Below are 18,309 nucleotides of genomic sequence, written 5' to 3'. Positions count from 1 at the left end.
CTAAACAGGCCTCTGACTGATTCCCCAGGCATGCCTAAGAAGACAACCAGGACCCATGCCCTGCTCAGAGGGATGCCTGGCAGTGAGGTCAAGAGACAGGGAAGAACTGGGATTCTATACTTCCTACTAACCCTGGGCTCTCTCCTTAGAATGTGGACATCACCCGTGAACCTGAGGAAGCACTGGACACTGTCCCTGCCCATTACTGAGCCATTTCCAAGTGATCAGATTGCCTCTGTCCTCATTGATTTTCTCCTGTAGGAATTGCTGTCCTTGTTCTCCCTAAGCAGACTCTGGCTTTGGCCTGAGAGTGCCCTACCTCCAGTGAAGAAATCCATAGCAGCTCCCAAACAGGTCTCAGTTCCTAGCTCAAACTAAGGAACCTACTTATTCATGGATAAAGCTCTTTTTAAATAACTATTTCCTGATCAATAAAGACATGTATTCCTGCCTATAGGACAGGAAGATGCTATAAGGCTTCTCCCATTGTTCTCAAGATCTTGGTTCTGACCCAACTCTGGTGCTGTTGAAGAATGGGTGAGGACATCTGAGATCGAAGAGTCCTGGGGTAGCACTCTCAAACATGGAAAAAATAGGTCCTGTGAGTTCCTGTTAGTTTTGTTCCTCGTGGTACATGAGGACAGGATGTATTCATTGTTATACTCAAGAAGAATCCAGTACCTGGACTAAAAGCTTCAGTCTCCAACTCTTGCTACCATCCTGAGTAATTTCATTGCCTATGTTAATGATGCCATCAACACCCTCCCTCCCAGGGATGTGACTCCCTCAACTTAGTGATTATGTTTTATTTTTTTTTATTAAAAATTTCCACCTCCTCCCATTTCCTCCCCCTCCCCCTACTCCCCCTCCCTCTCCAGTCCAAAGAACAGTCAGGGTGCCCTGCCCTGTGGGAAGTCCAAGGTCCTCCCCCTTCCATCCAGGTCTAGGAAGGTGAACATCCAAACAGACTAGGCTCCCATAAAGCCAGTACATGCAGTAGAATCAAAACACAGTGCCATTGTCCTTGGCGTCTCGGTCAGCCCTCATTGTCAGCCACATTCAGAGAGTCCGGTTTGATCCCATGCTCCATCAGTCCCAGTCCAGCTGGCCTTGGTGAGCTCCCATTAGATCAGCCCCACCGTCTCAGTGGGTGGGAGCACCCCTCGCGGTCCTGACTTCCTTGCTCATGTTCTCCCTCCTGTTCCTCATTTGGACCTTGGGAGCTCAGTCCAATGCTCCAATGTGGGTCTCTGTCTCTATCTCCATCCATCGCCAGATGAAGGTTCTATGGTGATATGTAAGATATTCATCAGTGTGGCTATAGGATGAGGCCAGTTCAGGCGCCCTCTCCTCAGCTACCCAAGGAACAAGCTGGGGACATCTCCTTGGATACCTGGGAACCCCTCTAGAGCCAAGTCTCTTGCCAACCCTAAAATGGCTCCCTTAATTAAGATATCTACTTCCCTGCTCCCATATCCACCCTTCCTCCATCCCAACCATCCCATTCCCCCAAGCTCTCCCCATCCTCCCCTTCTCTCTTCTCTCTCCCCATCTTCCCTTACCCCCACCCCCGTGTTCCCAACTTTTGCCTGGCAATCTTGTCTACTTCCAATATCCAGGAGGATGACTATATGTTTTTCTTTGGGTTCACCTTCTTGTTTAGCTTCCCTAGGATCCTCTCTCTGGGCTAACTTATTGCCTGGAAGCTTACTGTTCATTCAAGTCTGTAAAATTTTATCATCCTTGAGACTTGAGCAGTATGCCTCCACACCACAGGCATTTATGTAGTATTTCCTACATGAACAATATCTACCCTTGTTCATCAGTACGTTCCTTTTGAGGCCTCTATTTTCTCCTAGTTCTTTATTTCTCAATATTCTTCTATCCCTTACCAACTTGGAACTCCTCTTCAGCCACAATGTATACACTAACCATTGTGAGCCAGGTGCTAGTGTCCATATGATAAAGAGACTCATAACTTTGCTGCTTTGTTTCCTAGTTCTTTTAGTACAACCACCCAGTTAGATCCAAACCTTGAATCATCCATACCTTTTTTTCTATGATCTACTAGGGTTGGCGATCACTGCTTGAAACAGATCTACTTCCACAGCTGTCCTTGAATCCTGTTCAAAGTCAGGATCACCCTCTATTTTCTGGCACCCTGTCCCTTTCCACTGTCTCATACTACTTCAGTCAATTCCTGACTCTTCCATATCAATCCTCTGCCTCACATTTGACTTTGGTCCTACAGTCCATACTTATTTTTCTTTTTTATCCCAAGAGAATGTCCTCTTGCTCCCATGTCAACTCCTAGTTCCTTTCCTTCTTATCCCTCTATTCTTACACAGTTGCCCCAAGTTAGTGTGAATTTACTATCCACAGCTCTTTCTGTTTCATTCTATCTTAGGCTTCCCCCTTTCATATCTGCTCAAGCACACTTTCCCAGAGCTCTCTGACCCTTAGAAATATCTGCCTTTTAGCTGGATCCCCACAGTCCCCAAAAAGTTAAGCTTAACTCTAGTTGTTCTACAAACCCCAGACATCGCATCTAGCCATATTAAAAGATGGAATAAACTCAGATTCCTTTGGCAAATTTAATGTAACTCTTGATACCAAAATATGACAACAACACAAGAAGCAAACACAAAGCAGGAACAGCAGATTTTTCTTAGTGTTTCACTCAGCTAATGGGTTGTAGCTGGTTAGGCTGCTGTGTGGACAAAGATTCCAAAGCTGCACATTGGCTCCATGGGAAGTACTGCTGCGTTAGTGTTACCTGTAAACATGGGTAACAAACATAAGAAACCTGAAAAACAAACAAAGCAAAATACCCAGAAACACATGTTAGCACAAAACCCATTTCCTTTTATTTCCTTTTTTCTCACTTGCCGCCCCCCCCCCCCAGCTTAGGTTTTCTTCTAGTATCTCCCAACTATTATAGCTATCCCCACAGATCCTGGCTATGGGAATATTGCACTTACCTGAAACTTCACTAGCCGTAAGAGAAGCCACAGGCACCGAGGTTAGTGGCTCCACCACCAAAGCCAGTACCGGTGCTTGGTCCACCGTTGAATCCAGCACTGGTGTTCAGTCCACCACCGAAGCCAGCACTGCTGCTCAGTCCACCACCACCGAAGCCAGTATTGGTGCTCAGTCCACCACCAAAGCCAGCTGCAGTGCTTGGTCCTCCGAAGCCACCTCCAGTGCTTGGTCCGCCAAAGCCAGCTCCTGTACTTGGTCCACCACCAAAGCCACCAGTGCTTGGTGCATTGCAGAAGCCAGCACCAGTGCTTGGTCCACCACTAAAGCCAACAATAGAACTGGGTCCATTACTGAAGCTGGAGCCGGTGCTGGTTTCACCAGTAAAGCCACTGCTGGTGTTGGAATCACTGCCAAAGCCAATGATGGTATTCAGTCCTCTGTCGAAGCTGGCATTAGGCCCACTGCCAAAGCCATCGCCAGTGCTGAGGCTTACACTAAAGCCTGAACCAGTGCCAAGTGTGCCACCAAAACCATTATTGGTACTCAGGTCACCAGCAAAGCCATCATTAGTGACCAGTCCACCACCAAAGCCAGTGTTGCTGCCAAGTCCATCACCAAAACCAGCACTAGTGCCCAGTCCACCACCAAAACCAGTGCTAGTGTTTAGTCCACCATTGAAGCCAGCACTGGTACCCAGTCCCCCACTGAAGTCAGCATTAGGACTTAGTCCACCACCAAAATCATTGCTGGTGCCTAATCCACCACCAAACCCAGTGCTGGTGCCCAGGCCACCATTGAAGCTAGCACTGGGGCCTAAGCTTCCACCAAAGCCACTGCTGGTACCTAGGCTGCTGCCAAAGCCAGCACTGGTGCCTAATCCGTTTCCAAAGCCAGCACTGGTACTTAGCCCATTCCCAAAACTGAAAATGGCACTGGTGCTGTGGCCCTCACTGTAATTGGCACTGGTAGCACCACTAAAGCAGGAGTTGGTGCTGGAAGAGCCTCCAAAGCATAGGTTGGTGTTAGATGCACTGCCAAAACAGAGACTGGTGCTAGGTGCTCCACCAAAACAGAGGTTAGTACTTTGAGAACCACCAAAGCTGGCACTGGTAGTGGGAGCACTACCAAAGCTAAGGCTGTTGCTATGGGTACTACCAAAGTCAGTGGTACTAAGTGCCCCACCAAAGCCAACACTGGTACTGAATGCACCACCAAAGTCAGGGTTGGTGCTGAGTGCACCGCCAAAGCTGGAACTGGTGCTGATGGCACTACCAAAGCCAGCACTGTTATTGAGTGCCCCACCAAAGCTGGCACTAGTACTGATGGCACTGCCAAAGCCAGCACTGTTACTAAGAGCACCACCAAAGCTGGCACTGGTACTGATAGCACCGCCAAAGCCAGCGCTGTTACTGAGCACACTATCAAAGCTGGCACTGGTACTGATAGCACCGCCAAAGCCAGCACTGTTATTGAGTGCACCATCAAAGCTGGCACTGGTACTGATGGCACTGCCAAAGCCAGCACTGTTATTGAGTGCCCCACCAAAGCTGGCACTGGTACTGATGGCACTGCCAAAGCCAGCACTGTTACTAAGTGCACCATCAAAGCTGGCACTGGTACTGATGGCACTGCCAAAGCCAGTACTGCCACTGAGTGCACCACTAAAGCTGGCACTGGTACTGATGGCACTGCCAAAGTCAGCATTACTATTAAGTGCACCACTAAAGCTGGTACTGGTGCTGATGGCACTGCCAAAGTCAGCATTACTATTAAGTGCATTACCAAAGCTGGCACTGGTGCTGATGGCACCGCCAAAGCCAGAACTGCCATTGAGTACACTACCAAAGCTGGCACTGCTGTTGAGTGCATTGCCAAAGCCGGTGCTGGTGTTGATGGCACCGCCAAAGCTGGCACTGCTGTTGAGTGCACCACCAAAGCCAGTACTTATGGCACCACCAAAGCTGGCACTGCTGTTGAGTGCATTGCCAAAGCCAGCACTGGTGCTGATGGCACCACCAAAGCTGGTACTGCTGTTGAGTGTACCGCCAAAGCCAGCACTGGTGCCAGAAGAGCCACCAAAGCTGACACTAGTGCTTACTGTGCCACCAAAGTCAGAGCTGGTGCTAGAAGAAGCACCAAAGGAAACACTGGTGCTGAGTGTACCGCCAAAACCAGTATTGGTGCTAGGAGAACTCCCAAAGCAGATACTGGTACTGAGTGTGCCTCCAAAGCCGATACCAGAGCAGGGGGAGCTACCAAAGCAGACACTCGTGCTAAGTGTGCCTCCAAAGCCAGTAGTGGTGCTAACTGCACCACTGAAGACAGTGCTTGTGGCAGGTGCACTGCCAAAGCTGGTGCTTGTGCTGAGTGCACCACCAAAGCCAGCTGTACTACTAAGTGTGCCTCCAAAGCCACAGCTGGTTCCACCATTGAAACTGGCACTCGTACAAGGTGCACCACCAAAACTAATACTGGCTCCACCACTGAAACTGGTACTGGTGGTAGGAGAACTACCAAAGCTAATGCTGGATCCACCACTGAAACTACTGCTAATGCTGGGTGCACCACCAAAGCTAATGCTGGCGGTGCTGCTGAAACTTGTGCTAGTGCTGGGCGAACCACCAAAGCTAATGCTGGCGGTGCTGCTGAAGCTAGTGCTGGTGCTGGGTGCACCACCAAAGCTAATGCTGGCTCCACTGCTGAAGCTAGTGCTGGTGCTGGGTGCACCACCAAAGCTAATGCTGGCTCCACTGCTGAAGCTAGTGCTGGTGCTGGGTGCACCACCAAAGCTAATGCTTGCTGTGTCACAGAAAGTGGCACTAGTACTGGCTGTACCACTGAAGCTAATGCTGGCTCCACCACTGAAACTAGTGCTAGTGATGGATGTGTCTCCAAAGCTAATGCTTGCTGCACTGCTGAAGTTGGCAGAGGTATTGGGTGAACTACCAAAGGTAATGCCATTTCTGCCACCAAAGCCACCATTGGGGTTGGGTATGCCACCAAAGCCACCATTAGAGTTGGGTATGCCACCAAAGCCACCACTGGAGTTGGGTATGCCACCAAAGCCACCACTGGAGTTGGGTATGCCTCCAAAGCCACCACTGGAGTTGGGTATGCCTCCAAAGCCACCATTAGAGTTGGGTATGCCACCAAAGCCACTGTTAGAATTGGGTATGCCACCAAAGCCACCACTGGGGTTGGGTATGCCACCAAAGCTAATACTAGCACCATCACTGAAGCTATTTCTAGTACTAGCTCCTTGGTTGAAGTTGACATTGTTGGTAGGATCTGCATTTTCTTGGGCTCTGGAATCAATTTCAAAGGAAAATCTGCTCCAGGCTTGAGTATCATCACCCAACTCTTCCCTTGTTAAGCAGTCAATATCCATGTCATCCCAATTCCAGGGCCCAGCCACAGCTTCCTCTCCAATCCCCATTTGGGCTCTTGCCTCAGCCCTGGCCTCAGCCTCAGCCACAGCCACAGCTGCAGCCTGAACGTCCATCTCTACTGCCTCCCGGTACTGAGCGGCCCAGTCTTTAGGATCTTTCTTCTGTACCTAAAATGGAAATTATAATTATTAGAAGAAAAATAGCCCTTATACTTATGTGTGAAGAACCCACTATAACTAATAGCGGTAAATTAAAAAAGGCATCTTTCTAGAGTTCTAATGAGTAAGTCTTGATATCAAACTTCAGCCCGGATAACTGAGGCATACAAGTTATGTCCTTCAACAAGTTACTTTATATCCCTGAACCTAAATGTCCCCATTTGTAATATGGGAAAGTATAAGAAACCAAGCATGTTATGGGCTGAGTGTATTTCCCCAGAATTCTTATGTTGAATATCCAACCCCTAATCATGACTGTATTTTCAGATAGGGACTTTTATGGGTATACCTTAAATGAGTAAGGCCTTGATCAAATAGGACTGACATGAAAATGAACTCAAGCTTGCCATATGCTATGTGAAGATTCAGAAAAAGCCTCTGTAAGTCAGAAAGACCCTGCACCAGAAACTGTACTAGATGTTGATCTAGGGATTTTATCTCCAGAACTGAGTATATCGATTTCTGTTATCTTAAGACCTCTAGCTATTAATAACATTTTTAATGGCAGTCTGAACGAACTGATAGAATGTAAAACTTAACTAAACAAAGATGTATGTCTTGCAATATATATCTGGGACATTGTTGAGGCTTTAGATTTTTATATACAAACCATATGTTGTCCCATACTTGTCTAAATACACACAGCCTGCCTCAGCGTGGAGCATCCTATTCCCTTAATGTACCAAGATCAGGAAGTTCATTACCTTGCATGCAAATTTCAGGACTTTCATCTTGCTAGTCTCGTGGTAAGACCGCAGGCCCCAGAAGAATTCATATTCAGGTGGTCTGCTGTTGGGGACCCTCTTGTATTCCAGATACCTCAGAGAAAAGAAAATGAAACTTGCTTCTAAACAAGCAAAACTACTGTTTAACCACTAGGCCTCAGATGAAGGAATTTCCTCTTAACAAACACCTAGAATCCAGACCCAGACTCATTCCCATACAAACATGGCTTCCATGCAAAGCCATAGTGATACATATACAGAACATGACACTACAGAAGACAGATGTGTTTTGTCTCCTATAAAGACTAACCCCAGATTCCATTTGGGTGTGCTGTTAATAGATTGACCATTTTGGGACCCTGCTATGAGTACACCCGACTGCAAGGGTCCTAATGGGGCTTGGCCACAAGAATTGTAGATAGGACTTGGGTCTAGGTCACAGAATGCCTATCTATCTACAAAGAGTGTAAGAAAGGTATGATATAATTTTTGAACCAGATAACCACACCCAGAGCACTTCAGAGCTACACAAAGCCTTAAACACTACTTACTTCTGCTTCACGAATTCATCTGTGATGAGTTTCCTCACTTCTCCAAAGAGTGAATGTCTTACCCTAGCAAAGGAAAAAATAATCAGTGAATACAGAGCAGAACAACTCAGATGAAGGTAGAGGTATTTCCCAACATGGAGCAGATTCTATAGCCAATGAGGCAGTCTCAACCAAGTGAAGACAGTAGTGAGTATACGGCCACTAGAAGAAAACAGTGGAGACCAGATGGCACTTTGTCAGGGATGCCCGAAGGTCCACCTTACACCTCATCTCAGAACAGACAGAAGACATAAATGAGAAAAGAAGCAGAGTTCAGAACCATTTCATTCATTCATCCAGGTAATAAATCCCCCACCCCCACCCTGTGCTCCACCAGACCACCAGGTTGATGCAATCCTGGGACCGTCCTCTCTTGCCAAAAGACAACATGGACAGCAAGCACTGAGAGAGCCCAATCATACCCAGGACGCAGCCCCAGCTTGCGCAGCACCTCCCAGATGACAGCTGCAAGAGGAGGCAAGGAGACAAGGGCAGAAAATGAGCACCTGGAATTCAGACAACAGCCACCTATTCAGCTGCATGCCCAGCCACTCACCCTCACTGGCCTTGTTGCCATTCATGAAAATGACACTCAGAATCACCATGAGGAGACCCAGCTTGGGTGTGTCCTTGGTCCTAAAAGAAATACCGGACAAAGAGAAAATTTAGGACCATGAGTCATCACCTATACAACACAGCTCATTAGGCCAGCCTCTCCTAGATTCCCCAGATACTGAGAATTCACCTTACCCTATGGTCCCAGCTATCAAAGACCCAATGGAAGGTGCTTTCACTCTTGAGCCAAGGTCTCCAGTAAAATGGGAAACCATATACTATCCCTACCCAAGGTTAGCAGGACATGAAAGAAGCCCTGTCCACCACATGGAAGCTCAGCCAACAGGAGTCTTTTCTTTCTCTCCCAATTTCCCTGGCTCTGAGAAGTTCTAGATGGAACCCTAGTGACACTCCTGCTCTCAAGCATCATGGTCCACACCAGAAGTCCCTCCCCCCTTTGAGGGACTTCCACAGCCAGGCCAGGCACTCCGTAGAAGAGATAAGTAACAATACGCTGATTTCCTGGGAGCTTGTTAGCAAGCAAACCTGACAGCAGCAATGGCCACTCCAGGCTCTGAAACCCTTGTGCACCACTACTGCTCACAGGGATCCAGCCATGTGTGGGAGCTGGGACATGGGCGTTTAGACCACCTTTCCTGAGCTTCTAAGAGGAAGCAGAAGCCCCTTCCCACCCTAGCACTGTCCCAGCTTACGTTCCCAGTATGCCTGCAGAGGACTCCTGAGTGCTGATAAGAATATACAAGCTACTTTGCTTATCAATTTCCTTCAGGTTGACTCGAAACATCTGCCAAGTAAAAGAATAACCTGTGAGATTGCAAAATATATCTTAGGTATCAATTAGCATGTTGGGCATTCTGAGAAAAGTAAGGGTTTTGTATGAGAGAAAATGCATGTAAAGCATATAGTTCAGTACAAAGCACACCATATAAAAAACATAGTAGTCATCCATAGTGTCTGTGGGCATTTGGGGAGACAGAGAGGTGAGCAACCGCAATACATGAGATGGTATATCCAGCAGCAGACAGAAGCCAGAGCTCAGCTACATAGCTTCAGTACTGGCTGTGTTTCCACCAGTGACTTGTGATCAGTGGCTGCCCCTCCCTAGGCCACTGTGTGCTCATTTGCACAGTGATGGCAATGTATTAGGTCTCTGTTCTTCCCCCCAGGAGGATGATAATATACCTTTCCTCTGTTTAAGGTTTCCCCAGTGCACCCACCCCCAGGGCTGCCACTTTACCTTCTCCAAAGCATAGCTTGCTCGTTCAATGATCTCTGGAAAATACTCATCATATTCTTGGATGACATCCTTCAGCATGTCTACAAGAAAGGGGAGACAGAAGATGCTAAACTGTACAGGTCAGATGACTTTCCCCAGCCCTGTGTGGTTAGGGTAGCTATAGTGAAATAGGAGTGTGGCAGCTGATGCGGTACGAAAGGAGGTGATAAGGAAATAGTTCCTCACAGGCCATGGGGAAAGAATGGTGAAGAAGAGCTCAAGAAGACTACCTGAACGCTTGATGGGGATCTTTGTCTGGTCCTTAACCAACAGATATTTCACCAACTTATTTGCCTAAAAGAGTAACAGTTGGGGAGGTATCAGTACAGTGGCGAAACACTTGGGAGAATATCAGAGAATGAAAAGAAAGAAAAACAGGACCTGAGCAGATTGAATTCTTACCCTTTCCTGCAAAATGGCCACATCTCGGGGTGGTGGAGGCCTCCGGCCCCATGGGATCCGCCTGAAACTGCCCCCAGTTCTTTCTTCTCCATTGGGATGCTTAGACTTTATCAATGGTAAAAAAAAAGTGTGGAGTTACCAAATGAAAGAGATTGTTGTTTCTTTCAAAAAGTCCCCCTAGAGTCTAGTGGGTGGGCCTGGAATCTCCCCTACAGAGGGGTGTGGCCCTAACCCTGGCTATCCTGAGTCCCAAACTTTTCTTTCCCTGGCTTCTAGGTAACAGTTTATTTCACCTTCCAGGGCACAAGCCAACCAAGGACATGGCCTGGGGGTTTTCCCTTTTCTTTGGCCACCACCATACTCTGCTAGCTACAGGCCTTAGACAGATCACTTCATTCCAGGACTTTCTTATCTGTAAAACTAGTACTTAAGTCCCAAATAGTAAGAGTTCTCAAGAAATCCACATATAATCTGGGTAAATATAATGTGAGTTACAAATAGGTCTTGACTAAATTCACAAATGCATTTCCCTACCAATCCATGAGCAAACAAAAGTGTATCATATTCTCAGCATATCCTATAGCCTATATGAACACATGGTCACTCCTGAAGTTAAATGACTCAAGAAACATAAGACAAATGAACAACCTAGTATATGAGTAAGAAAGCAGCACAAAGTTAAGGATAATATCACAGATCTTACCTTCCGGTTCCTCTTGCCCCGGGTTCTGGTTGTGGGCTCCAAACTCAACTGAGCCAGGTAGTCATCTGCCAAGGCCTGAACAGCAGCAGCAACCTGAGTCTCAAGGGCACTTATGCTGGCCTGAGAGGTAGCCATCTTGGCCTGAGCTCCTTGTTCATTGATTTGAGCCTGGCTTTCAGTTGCCCGAGTCTTAGTGGCAGCCTTTCGAGCCCTAGACCCTCTCCTGATCCGTACAGTCACTGATAGGGCATGGTTTGGGACCATTTGAAGGGCAGGTGGAGCCTCGGAGAGCTCAGAAGCAGAATTTGGGCCTTTATTGGCAACCTTCTTCCCCTTGGGCTTTTTGGGCCTTAGAACTACAGTTGAAGCCTCAATCTGTCTGCTAGCTCCCTCAATAGCATTTGAGGGCTCTCCATACTCAGTGTCAGCATTCATGGGCTTAGCAGTTGTCCTCTTAGCTTTGGAAATTTTCTTGGTTCTGATAGTGGCTGCTGAGGACTGGATACTAGCTGTCTCCTTGGCAATTTGGCCTTGGGTAGTGGCTGTGTGGGTGGCAGTCGAAGCCAGTGAGATCTCAGTGGCACTAGGTATGGTCTTATTGGCAGCCTTCTTTGCCTTAGAAGCTTTCTTGGGTTTGCTGACAGCTATCAAGGCCAGGGAATTAGCTGACTCATTGGCAACTGGAGACTGGAGAGTTGGTGAGGTAACTGGCAGGTTTAGGGCCTGTAAAGGCGACTTGAGCTGTGTAGTGACATCCTCAGTGCCAGTTAGAGATACCTTGGGAGTAACTCTCTTTGTCTTGGCTTTCTTGGTTTGAGCAGTAACTGAAGCCTGGATATTGGCTGCCTCAGTTGTAGCAGAAACCTGGCTGATCTGGGTGAACATTGGTAGGTTTAAAGCCTGCAGAGTTACTTTAGGCTTGTTGCTAGCAATGTCATTGGCAGATGGAACCTGAGGGGGAGTGGGTGTGGTCTTAGTGATAGCTTTAATAGAAGTCTTCTTGGTCTTGCTTTTCTTAGGCCGGCTGGCAATCGGTGGGTCCTTGGATGCTGACAACAGGGTATGCATCAGCAGGACATTGTCCTTCTCTGTGCCCTCAGTCTGTACATCTGGAGAGAAAGGAAGCCCTAGGCTCCCAGGGGGAGGCAGAGGGCCCTACATACTTAGGATTATGATCCTATGGAACATCTGGCCTCCCTACAACCACCCCTCTTTACAGTGGCCCCCGTTCCTAAACAGTTTGATTGAAAGGGTGTGGGGAAACAAACAGGGAGCAGGAGACAGAGTCAGGCAGGTTTCCCTCTTCCCAGCACCATGCAAAGTAAGATTGAGACAGGCTAGGTAGGGAATTATAAAACCACACCATGGTAGTGGACTCCAGAGAGGTAAGTGAATTTGGCGGAGGGTAGATGGCCTGGTAAGAATGCAGAGAGGTCTCACCTGGAATGTGGGCACCCGAAAACCATAGTCATTTCTTCTATCCATCTTCCTGAGAGACTGTAATAGCTGAGCCTGAAAGAAATAGGGCTGAGTTAGAGGAAAATAAGGGATCAGGGAGATTCATCCGATGTCTTGCTAAATCTGAAGGGGAAAAGAATTTACCTAATTTTGGACCCCAGACCTTTCTGGGTTTGCCTATCTAGAAGCCCAGGGCATCTCGTTTCCGAGCTCCGGTATCTTTCACTTCCAAGATGGCAAATCAGTTCTACGACCTACACCTGAATACACCCTCTACCACACCGCAACCTGACAGTGCGCATGCGCACAGAACACACGAACACACACACACACACACACACACACACACACACACACAAAACGCACGCAAGCAGGATCACAGGTTTCCCAAATGAGCCTGGTCCTCAGGGCCCTCAGTACGCATGCGCCTTGGTGGACAGGACCATCTCTAACCATCTCATTTCCACTTATGCCCCCTCCCCGTGAGCTACAGAACATCTCGGTCCCACCCGCCGCCTCCCCCTAACTACACCATTTCTCAGCCCACCCTTTCCCCCTCAGAATGGCTCAGGCTCTGCAGGGCCATTTTGCGCCGCCCCCTCTCCCCACTCCCCCCCAGAAGCTCCCCCCCCCCGCCATTCCTCTGCTGCCGCGCCGCTTGTCAGCCACTCACCCTCGCTGTGATTCCGCAGTCCTCCGCACCTCCCACCCCTCCGCAAGCCCCCTCCCCCCACGCTGCAGTCGCCTCCGCCGACACTGCCCCCCCACCTCGGTCCACGTCTGCAACGGCCCAGCCCCGCCCTTTCTGCAATATGGATACCCCACCCCCAAATCCAACAGGGTTACCCTTCGTGGATTCCCAGCTCCCTAACCCTACCAGGTCATTCTCCCTTTCAAACCAGTGCTAACCGGATCCTAGCCCGCCCTTTCTCCCTTCCAAGTCTGATACTTGGGCCGTTTAAAAAGGATTCTGCCGCTCCTTTCTTAGTCCCGATCCGATCCATCCTTTCCGTAGCCCAGAGGGGGTCCGGCCCCCTTTCTTCGGCTTAATCCGTTAATTCCGTCCCTTACCTCCCTCCTGAACTCGGTCCTCCTTCCTTTTTACTACAGCCAGAACGATTTCTCAACGTTTCCTTTACACAACCCCAAACAGGTCCGCATCCCTTCTTCCCATCGCCAAACTGAGTCCAGACCTTCCCTTAGCCCAGAGATCCCGCCCCCGCCTTTCTACCGTTAGAACTGGGTTCCGGCACCTCTAAACCCACCACACCGAAGCCGCTAGATCCCAAACCCCGGCAGGTTTTCTTCAAACCTTAAGGTTGTGTGAAGCCAGTCACCCCGAAGCTGCAGCCTTTAAGGCCCCACAGGGTCTTTACCAAAGCTAGCCACCTCAGCTCACCTCGCCCTCGTGAGTCCAGAGGACGTCTGCTCTCTCCAAGCCTCTCCTCAGGTCTGAGCTTGTTACCCCCGCACCGCCTGGCCGGAAGTGGTCCTGCCTCTTTCCGCCTCCAGAGGGGGGTCTCTGTCCCTACCGGCCTGCCCCACCCCCTCTCTGCTTAACGACTTCCCGATCTCCTCCGTGTAGCTCCTCTTTTCTGTTTACTACCTCTTGTTCAGCATCACACCTATTTTCCATTTCATTTCTCCGTTCCCCATTCTGTGTCCCTGTTTCTTTTTGATTTTTCTGTTTCTCCTGAAGAGAATGACTTCAGAGCTCCCACGCCTGTCCCGACAACACTAATTACATGGCGTGATACACTGTGAGAACAGAGGATTAAATCACATCCATTGCTGACTTTCAAATAAAACCAGATTAAGATATCTAGAGTCTCTAAACATTAGCAGGATGCTCCCAAATAATCTAAATATAATAAATTAAACATATATTTCATATATATACACTTATATATTTAAAGTAAATGTAAGAAAAATCAACTGGTGCCGGTCAGATGGTTCCGCGGCTAAAAGCACTTGCCACTCAGCCTGAGGACTTGAAGTCTAGTCCATGAACCCACATGGTGGAGGGAGAAACCTTACTCCCACAAGTTGTCCTCACAGCCCTGCTTGCGCACAAACACATACGTGCATGCACACACACACTTTACTTATTACAAATAAAAATGTAATAAAAATCCCTGAATGTTTCAATTTATCTCAAAATAATTGCATTGTTGCCTTTTAAAAAGCAAATTATTTGAAAAATATTGGAATGGGTATTTAACAAAGCACTGATGTAATTCCAGAACTACTTGGGAGGGAGATGTGGAAGGATCTTGAGTTCAAATATAGCCTTCTACAGTGAGACTATAAATAAAAAATTAGATACATAAAATGCATATATATAATGCATATATGCACACTTGTACATTTGTATTAGATAGACACACCCAAATATACATGTCTTATTTTTTTTCCATGTTCTTCTTTTACTGATGCACTGAGCAAGGATTTAGGCTGTCTCTTGTGATATAGTGCACTACTCCCCAGTGCAAGAAACGTTTTGTGATATTCACTTTTTCATTCAACTATGCCAAAGTGAGTAGAGATAATTATGTCAGATAAAAAAGACATTAAGTCAAAAACTAAAATGACATATTATAAAAAGAATGACATTACAGACTGGATTATAGAGGCAGAGACAGGCAGATCTCTGAGTTCAGAGCCTAGCCATGGTTATATATTGAGGTCCTACATTAAAAAACTATATAATAAGAGAAAATTCATAAAGACCATATAAAATGACAAATATATATGAATTCAACATATATATTGACCCTGGATATATGAAACCATATTAATAATGAATGGGGGGATAGAGCACAGTAAAAGAATAGTAAAGAACTTCAATACCCGTGTTCCAGTGATGTAGGGATTATCTGGATGGAAAACTAGTAAAGAAAAGATGGGCTTGAATTTCACTTTAGGCAAAATGAACTTAACAGGCACCTACAGAACTTTCCAAGCAACAACTGCAGAATACACATTCTTCTCAAATATACATGCAGCACTCTCCAGCACAGACCCTAAGTAGGACCACAAAACAAGTCTTAACAAAACTAAGAGAGGATTTGTCAAAACACATAGAACTGTACACCACAAAATGTGAACTTTAATATATACAGCGAAATTAGTCACAACATACAGTGATCCCTTGGTCACATGAAGTCTGTGACAGATAAATATAACTTTATTACAAAAGTATCCTGCAATTACACACTTTTATGATGAAAAAAGAAAATTGAAAGCACCTAAGTAATGTTGGAAAAGGTGAAAAAGGGGACAATTTACCTTAATATATTTGGGCAAATGATTGACTGGAGACTATAAGAATGAGGGCAAAGGAAACCCTATAAATATACTGTCCTCTAGGTAGTACATTTCTTTATTGTTTTCCTGTTTTGCTCTTTTGTTGAAAATAGATTTTTTTTTACCATACAATATATTCTGTTTATAGTTTCTCCTCCCTCCACCCAGTTCCTCCTGACTTTCCCTTATCTCTGGATCCACCCCATTTCTGTCTCTCATTACAAAAGAATGGGCTTTTAAGAGATAGCAACCAAACATAGCAAATAAAATATAACAAGATAAAACCAAAATCATCACATTAAAACTGGACACAGCAAGCCAACAAAAGGAAAAGACTCCAGTTGCAGTTACAAGGATCAGATTCCTTCACACACTCGGGAGTGAGTCCATAAAAATTCCTAAACTAATAGCTATAGCCAGAGGACCTGGTGCAGACCCGTGCAGGCATTAGGCTTGCTGCTCTAGTCTCTATGAGCTCATATGTACCTTGCTTAGTTGATTCAGTGAACCTTATTTTGCTGGTGTCTTCCATTCCCTGTGGCTCTTATAATCTTTAGCCTTCTCTTCCATGGGATTCCCTGAGCTCTGGGGGGAGGGATACAGTGAAAACATTCAACTTAAACTCTCTGCATAATGTCTGGCTGTGGGTCTCTGCATCTGTTCCCATCGGCTGCCAGAGGAAGCCTCTCTGCTGATGACTGGATAAGGCACTTATCTCTGAGTATAGTAGATTATCATTAGGGATCATTTCATTAATTATTTTTGATCAGTAGTGTTTGATTTTACCATAAGTCTCTGGATTATCTAGTCTCTGGTTCTTGGAACCCAAGCAGTGTTGGATGTGGGTTCCTTCTCATGGAGTAGACCTTAGATCAAATTAGACATTGGGTGGCTACTACCACATGTTCTTTGCTACCATTGCCCTAGCATATTTTCCAGGCAGGACAGATCATAGGCGGAAGATTTTGTATCTGGGTTGGTGTTGATGTTTCTATTTTGGTAGCCTGAAGAATACCTTTCTACACCTAGGAGTAACTAGAACCAAGTGGTGAGGGCTTCATATATTATGGACCAGCTCATCATCTCCAAGTTCAATGAGCTGTGTGTGTGTTGTCCTCAGCAATGAGGCCCCGCTGTTTATTTGCAGAGAGCAATCCCTTGTTTTAGCGACAGCCTGGGTTGTTTGGGAATTTCCAGGGGACCCCTTTGGCCAACAACTCAATTGACTGCAACCTAGTTCTGCCACTGGAAGCCTCGCCTGGCAGCAGGAGATGGCCAGTTGCAACTCTGTATCCCCCATTACTAGGAGTCCTTTTTAGGATCATCTTCATAAATTTCAGGAAGTTTCCACTGCACGGGATTTCCACACCCACTAAATGCCTCCTCAATTGCAGCTGGCTCTCCCTGCACTCTCTGCTTCCATGCCAACCCCCCTACCTGTTGTTCCTGTCCCCATCTGCCCTCAGTTTGCTCACAAAATCTATTTCTCCCTCCCAGAGAGATCCTTGAATCACCCCTAGACCCCTCCTTGTTACCTAACCTTTCTGAATCTATGGATTGTAGCTTGGTTATCATTTATTTACAGCTAATATCCACTTATAAGTGAGTACGTACCAAATTTGTCTCTCTGGGTCTGGGTTACCTCATTACAGACGATTGTTTTTAATTTGCCTGCAAATTTTATGATGTCTGGGGCTAGAGAGATGGCTCAGAGGTTAAGAGCATTGCCTGCTCTTCCAAAGGTCCTGAGTTCAATTCCCAGCAACCACATGGTGGCTCACAACCATCTGTAATGGGGTCTGGTGCCCTCTTCTGGCCTGCAGGCAGACACACAAACAGAATATTGTATACATAATAAATAAATAAATAAATATTTTTAAAAAATTTATGATGTCATTTTTTGGGGGTGGGTTCAAGACAGGATTTCTCTGTATAACTTTGGAGCCTTGTCCTGGTACTCACTTTGTAGCCCAGGCTGGTCTTGAACTCACAGAGATCTGCCTGCCTCTGCCTCCCAAGTGCTGGGATTAAAGGCATGCATCACCACCACCCAGATTCATGGTGTCATTTTTAACAGCTAAGTAATACTTCATTATGTAAATGTACCACATTTTTTAAATTTATTCTTCAGTTGAAGGATATCTTAAGTTGTTTCCAGTTTCTGGATATTATGAATAAAGCTAGAATGAACATGGTTGAGTAAGTGTCCTTGTGGTAAGATGGAGTCTCTTTGGAGTATATACCCAGGAATGGTATAGCTGTATCTTGAGGTAGATCAATTTTCAACTTTCTGAGGAACCACTATATTAATTTCCATAGTAGCTATATAAGTTTTTACTCCCACCAGCAATGGAAGAGTGTTTCCCTTACTCCACATCCTAGCCAGCATAAGTTATGCGTTGTGGTTATCTTAGACAGTCTGACAAATGAAATCTCAGAGTCTTTTTGATTTGCATTTCCCTGATGGCTGAGGATGTTGAACATTTCTTTAAGTGCTTCTCACCCATTTGAGATTCCTCTATTAAAATTCTCTGCTTAGGTCTATACAGTACTTTTTACTTTGGTTCTCTGTTCCCCATTTTTAAATTGGATTGTTTGTATTTTTTATATGTAGTTTCTTGAGTTCTTTATGTTTTTTGGATATTAGTCCTCTATTGGAAGTGGAGTTGCTAAAAGTCTTTTCC

General features: G+C 46.3%; 2 protein-coding genes and 1 non-coding gene across 11 annotated transcripts in view; 1 reads left to right on the top strand and 2 right to left on the bottom strand.

The window, feature by feature from the left end:
* Positions 1–814, top strand: part of Pfkfb1 (6-phosphofructo-2-kinase/fructose-2,6-biphosphatase 1) — a 64,554-nt gene extending 63,740 nt beyond the window's left edge. For 3 of the 5 annotated variants that reach the window (XM_075958039.1, XM_075958036.1, XM_075958040.1), the window contains exon 14: positions 150–451. In XM_075958039.1, the coding sequence (XP_075814154.1) occupies positions 150–209 (60 nt within the window). In that variant the 3' untranslated portion in view covers positions 210–451. The other 2 variants (XR_012909032.1, XM_075958037.1) reach the window with 2 other exon arrangements.
* Positions 815–2,578: 1,764 nt separating this feature from the next.
* On the bottom strand, positions 2,579–13,968 carry LOC142841220 (uncharacterized). 5 transcript variants are annotated; one of them, XM_075958032.1, is made up of 13 exons: positions 13,632–13,968; positions 12,302–12,373; positions 10,862–12,016; positions 10,159–10,263; positions 9,987–10,050; positions 9,718–9,797; positions 9,173–9,264; positions 8,461–8,540; positions 8,327–8,369; positions 7,866–7,928; positions 7,294–7,408; positions 2,982–6,538; positions 2,579–2,806 (listed from the first exon to the last, which is right to left on the bottom strand). In XM_075958032.1, exons 2-12 carry the CDS (start codon positions 12,344–12,346, stop codon positions 2,993–2,995), a joined length of 5,388 nt encoding a protein of 1,795 aa, XP_075814147.1. In that variant the 5' UTR covers positions 12,347–12,373; positions 13,632–13,968; the 3' UTR covers positions 2,579–2,806; positions 2,982–2,992. The 5 variants fall into 5 exon arrangements, with proteins under 5 accessions (XP_075814147.1, XP_075814145.1, XP_075814148.1 ...); XM_075958030.1 differs by having other exon boundaries at positions 13,719–13,968; XM_075958033.1 differs by lacking the exon at positions 13,632–13,968 and adding an exon at positions 13,391–13,502.
* Positions 7,567–7,691, bottom strand: LOC142841899 (small nucleolar RNA SNORA11). The gene has a single exon (XR_012909140.1). It is a non-coding gene; the product is annotated as a small nucleolar RNA SNORA11 (small nucleolar RNA).
* Positions 13,969–18,309: the final 4,341 nt, after the last annotated feature.

This window comes from Microtus pennsylvanicus, chromosome X, assembly GCF_037038515.1.
Source record: "Microtus pennsylvanicus isolate mMicPen1 chromosome X, mMicPen1.hap1, whole genome shotgun sequence".
NCBI lineage: Eukaryota > Metazoa > Chordata > Mammalia > Rodentia > Cricetidae > Microtus > Microtus pennsylvanicus.
This window is presented reverse-complemented; position numbering and strand designations above follow the sequence as displayed.